Source organism: Aedes albopictus, chromosome 2 (assembly GCF_035046485.1).
Source record: "Aedes albopictus strain Foshan chromosome 2, AalbF5, whole genome shotgun sequence".
In the NCBI taxonomy this organism is placed as follows: domain Eukaryota; kingdom Metazoa; phylum Arthropoda; class Insecta; order Diptera; family Culicidae; genus Aedes; species Aedes albopictus.
In genome coordinates this window covers 236567012-236572079 of record NC_085137.1, presented here as the reverse complement: position 1 = coordinate 236572079, position 5068 = coordinate 236567012, and the positions used below count along the sequence as shown (strand labels likewise).

Below are 5068 nucleotides of genomic sequence, written 5' to 3'. Positions count from 1 at the left end.
GTAATGCTAATGCATAAATTTTCAGCCGAGTTTTCAGCACAAACAATTTTGAACGTGTTTTTGTTGTGAGCTACGGGGATTTAGCCTTTCGCTGCCCCCCCTAGGATGTACCGTTATATTTGAGTCCCGACTGTAGTCTACTGTGTTGTCGGTAATAAGAGATTCGACATTCACAAACGAATTCTCTACCGGCTTGGTTCATTCATGTGTTCATTTTTAAAAAACAACTCACGCAAACCAGCCATCAGCCAGCTAGAAAACCGCGCGCATTCGATGTGTACGTTGAATCCAGGAAACTAGAGTTTTTGATTTAATGAATATAAGTTTATCTAAACTATGAAAATTTTTCAGTATCAGTCAGACAATGGCATCTGCTTCACCTCCATTGAAACAAGAACCGAGCGTGGAAGAGGATGGACCGAATCCCAAGCGATCCCGCATCGATAGCCTGGACTCGCTCGGCCCGTACATTAGCAGCAAGGATAATGGCAAAAACTTTACTTACATTTCGGAAATTCCACAGAGCTGCCAGGACGAGCCGTGCGTTTTAGGCGTGGATGAAGCTGGTCGTGGGCCTGTTTTAGGTAAGGTTTTAAATTACTGAAAAAAAAATAGGTTATTTTGAATGTCGGATTTCCTGCAGGTCCTATGGTCTACGGAATTGCCTTCAGTCCAATCAGTAAAAAGGACGTCCTTAAAAAGTTGGGCTTTGCCGATTCCAAACAACTGACGGAGGAGAAAAGAGATCTTATTTTCGACGAAATGAATCAGAAAGATTATGCTACGGAAAGCATCGGCTGGGCCGTGGAAGTCATAGCACCCAACGACATCTGTATGAGTATGTTGCGCCGCACGAAGCGGTCTCTGAATGAGGTATCGATGGACTCGGCCATCGGTCTGGTACGCAAGGCCATCGAGGCTGGAGTTAACATTGCGGAAGTCTACGTCGATACGGTTGGACCACCGGAAAAGTACCAAGCCAAACTGAAGCAAATTTTTCCCAAGTTTAAAATTACCGTCGCCAAGAAGGCCGATAGCACCTATCCGATCGTTTCGGCTGCCAGTATTTGCGCGAAGGTCAGCAGAGACCATGCCCTGAAGGTTTGGACATTCCGCGAGGGAATGGAACCGGGTATCAAGTTTGGAAGCGGCTATCCAGGCGATCCGGTTACGAAAAATTTCCTGGGAACCTACGAGCTGGTGTTCGGTTACCCTCGACTGGTACGTTTTAGTTGGTCGACGGCCGGAAAGGCTTTGGAGAAGAAAGCGTACGACGTGGAGTTTGAGGACGACGACGACGAACAGGAAAAGCAAAAGATCACTTACGGGAGCGAGAAGCTTTCCAAATATTTTGCTGCGGATCGAAATGACCAACGGAAGCGACATGAGTACTTCCGGGAGCGGTGCCTAGAACATGTAGCTGATATTTAAAGGCAAAAATTATTAAATTGTACCTAACTAAAAGTGGAATTCCATACTTACTAATCAATACTAATCCGAAAAAAATGCCTGATTCAGTTGGCAACAATTGCATTGACGTGATCGAGACCCCATTAGTGGGATATACAAATGTAGGAAATAGCATTATTTTAAGACCCCCACATGTTTTCCCAAGTTGGAATTTCCATTCATTTTTGCAATATCGACTCAATAACCGTCAACCTATAGGTTTATAGTTTATACTTATAGGGTTGTTACGACAAGGGTCGAAAAAAATCCGCGCGAGCTAAATTTGAATCCGCGCGATACTGGAAATAAATTCGCGCCAAATCCGCGAGAGCGTGAAGGTTTTTTTTTTATTTTTCACGGTATTGAAGAAATCCATTAAACTGGAATGGACTAGTTGAGTGCTGGATGAAGAATAAACTTTTGATTCGTAAATCAACGCAACTCATGCTTTCTGAAAGTGAGTTTGAAGACATTTCGGCAAAACTCTCGACATTTTTTTCAAAAACATTTCTTAAAGATCCGTTGGGCGATTTTTGAAAAGAATTTTCTAGACAAAATCTCAGGAGAAACATCCCAAAAACTAGGTAGTGTATTCATGGGCAAAATATTATTACCAGTCCCAACAAGTGTCAGATACATTAAATAGATGGGGTAGAGGATATAGGAAGATGTGGGAATAGGATGGGAAGAGGCAGAAAATGAAGAGATAGTAGAGAGGTTTCGATTTTGCTGAATCGAGGAAAATAAAGAATGATAAAGAACATTAGCGATATGTTCATAGATTATGATTTGGTCGATAATTTCTCATCTATTTTGTTTCCATATCGTTGCATCGGTGATCATTTTCATCGCCTTTCCCGTTTTTGTTAGGGCCATCTCGCGTTTTTTCGTCATGTCCTCTTTGCCGGTTGGCGACGTTCGGGATGTAAGTAGAAAAACATGCATTTAATATGATTAGTACGACAGTAATTGTGATTGCTCAGTACTTCCAGCCCATTTGTCCGCAGTACATATCAGGCATCCCGTTTTAACAAGTCCTACACAGAATTAGAAACCCCGATCTTCCACAGACAGTCCTAACTAGTGTCAGATTTAAGTTCAATTGAGGATAGGAAGCGGCAAAATGAGAAGACAGTAGAGAAGGTTTGGTTCATTGGTAGCTGTGTTAATGTGATGTTTGTCTGACATTGAAAAACTATGTTCTGTAAGTGTTTGACTTTCCATCACAAATTTTATACCGGAAAAATATCTGATCAGATGTATAGTTTCGCAATTCTATGTCCACATTGAAATGCTTTTGTTAATACATCTTTTATCAAGAAGGAATAATGCTGTTTACTGTTGTAAAATAATTCAGCTAAAGGGCAGCTATTGTATTGTAATCCAGAATAAACCTACAGAAAATGTCTCAATAAAAAAGTTAACTCTAGTTCAACTAACTACACAAACTAAAAAAAGTGTTATTATATTTTGCCATACCCTAATCTTGACCCTAACATAGTTATACGCTTAGTGTATGTGGACGCCGCTTATGATTTTGATTGGACAATGATCAAAAATAGTGTTGTTTCGACAATAGTCACATACTATGCCCTACGACATTGACGATTCTATTGTCTATGGCTCACCTATTTAGCGCCACCCAGCAGGGACTTGGTCTGGTACCCAATTCAGTATATCCGCTCCACGTAATGTACCGCACCTCTTTTGATTTGTGATATATTACGCGGAACATTACTCTCTTCATTCGGATAGCGGCTATGTAACCCATTGGATTAAAAGCCTCCATCAAACATGAAGCGATTAATCGGACACTGAATACTCTATACCAAATTTGGCTCAGAGACAGGTAATCAGTGAGGTCAGTTTTTCTCGTTTGTCAGAGACGATTGATACGTATTAAGACAAACTTTCCACTGCATCTGCCACCAATAATCGGTGATCGATCAACATTCCGAGTACCCCAATTTACACAAGAATGCCAAGGATCACCGCTAATGCTTTACAATACAGTTGGAAAAACTAGAACAACACCTGGCCACAATGATGCATAAAGCACTAAAGCGGACCGGAAGTGTTGGTGAGCCAGCCCCCACCATTAAAAAAAAAAAAAAAAACTGGAGAAATAAGAAACTAAAAAAAATCTTTGAAATAAACAGAAAGGAACTTTCTTGGCTTTTTTAAGTATTGCTGAATATTTTTGGAGACAGTTACCCGAACATTTTTTTAAAGAATTTTTTAAACCAGTATGAATTTGAGAGGATACTCATGAAAAATTCTCATAAGATCACTTCGAACTTTTTTTGAGTAATGTTTTAGTAGTAGAGTAATGTCTTCAGTGAGGAAATTTCCAAGGAGAATACCTGGCAAAACCTGAGAAAACGTCCCTTAAAATGAGTAATCACTGGAAAAATCCTAGAAGGACAATGTTGACAATTTTCAAGATTTACTTGCTGGAGTTCTTTGAAATTCCTACAGGGTTTTACTGTACGTCAAAGTTTTTACTAGCAGTTTCCTATAGGATTCCCTTCAAGAGATTTTTTCCCGAAATAATCTAGGGATTTATCTAGAAATCTCTTTTCAAAATATATAGCTGGTGCCTTTCAAAATTGTACTAGTAATTCGGGCAGATTACTATTACCCTTTCGGCTTCCGATGAACGGATATCTTTCGGATATTACATCCAAAGGAACACCGCCTGCGGCGGCGGACGATACATTACGTCTGGGACGAATGTGAACTATTCAGTGGGCTCATACTTACGATAAAACGGAGCATAGTTAATTCCCAGAAGAAGGCACAATATAGTGACCGAAACGTCAGATGAAAGCTTAAGAATCCGTTTTTGAGTTATTCCTCGAAAGATTGAACGCCATACCTCCCAACATAACCAACAGTTGACATTCAAAGGAATTGTTAGAAACAAATTTGATTTTTTTTGAGAAACTTGAACTTGAGAGAGCTCGATAGTTGAATAAAGATGCAAATATTGAAGGAATCGTTGCACCAGTGGCGTCTCGTAACCCCACTTTTTACCTGTTCAACGACCCTAAAAGTTGCATTTGCGGAGAATTCAGGATCAGAATCAAATTGAAAATAGGCGGAAACGGCTATTATCGTCATTTTCTACAAATTACAAGTCAATTTATTTTGAGAAATCAAGAATTTGGATTTGTTGAACAGGTTGATTTGAGATTAGGGAATCGCCACTGCGTTGTACGATTTCTTCACACAAATATTTTGAAGAGCTGATGAAATTCGTAAACGATTGCCGTAAACCAAAACGAAAACTTGCTCCAAATTCTTCACTTGTAAGATGTTGGCGTCAATATGACCCAGTCAGGCACGCTGAACATACACTACGCTATCGTGATGTAAAATTCAAACATCTTAGGAGAGTTAAACAAATATTTACTTTTCATGATTTTAATTCAAGTGCAGTGACTCTAAATTCAACCATCGCGCAATAATAATGACAATGTTGCAACCTGTATTTGTTGCGACAATCCACCCAATGCGACATAAGTTTGTCCCAACTTGAAAATAAAAGAATAAACATCGTACATCACGAGTTTAGAGATTTTTAAGCCTTGCATTGCGATTTTCGAAGGGTAACTTC

The 5068-nt window shown here is 39.7% G+C and overlaps 1 protein-coding gene across 1 annotated transcript; it reads left to right on the top strand.

Moving 5' to 3' along the window:
- The first annotated feature begins 346 nt into the window (after positions 1-346).
- Positions 347-1470, top strand: LOC109412008 (ribonuclease H2 subunit A). The gene is made up of 2 exons (XM_019685653.3): positions 347-584; positions 644-1470. Exons 1-2 carry the CDS (start codon positions 365-367, stop codon positions 1429-1431), a joined length of 1008 nt encoding a protein of 335 aa, XP_019541198.3. The 5' UTR covers positions 347-364; the 3' UTR covers positions 1432-1470.
- Positions 1471-5068: the final 3598 nt, after the last annotated feature.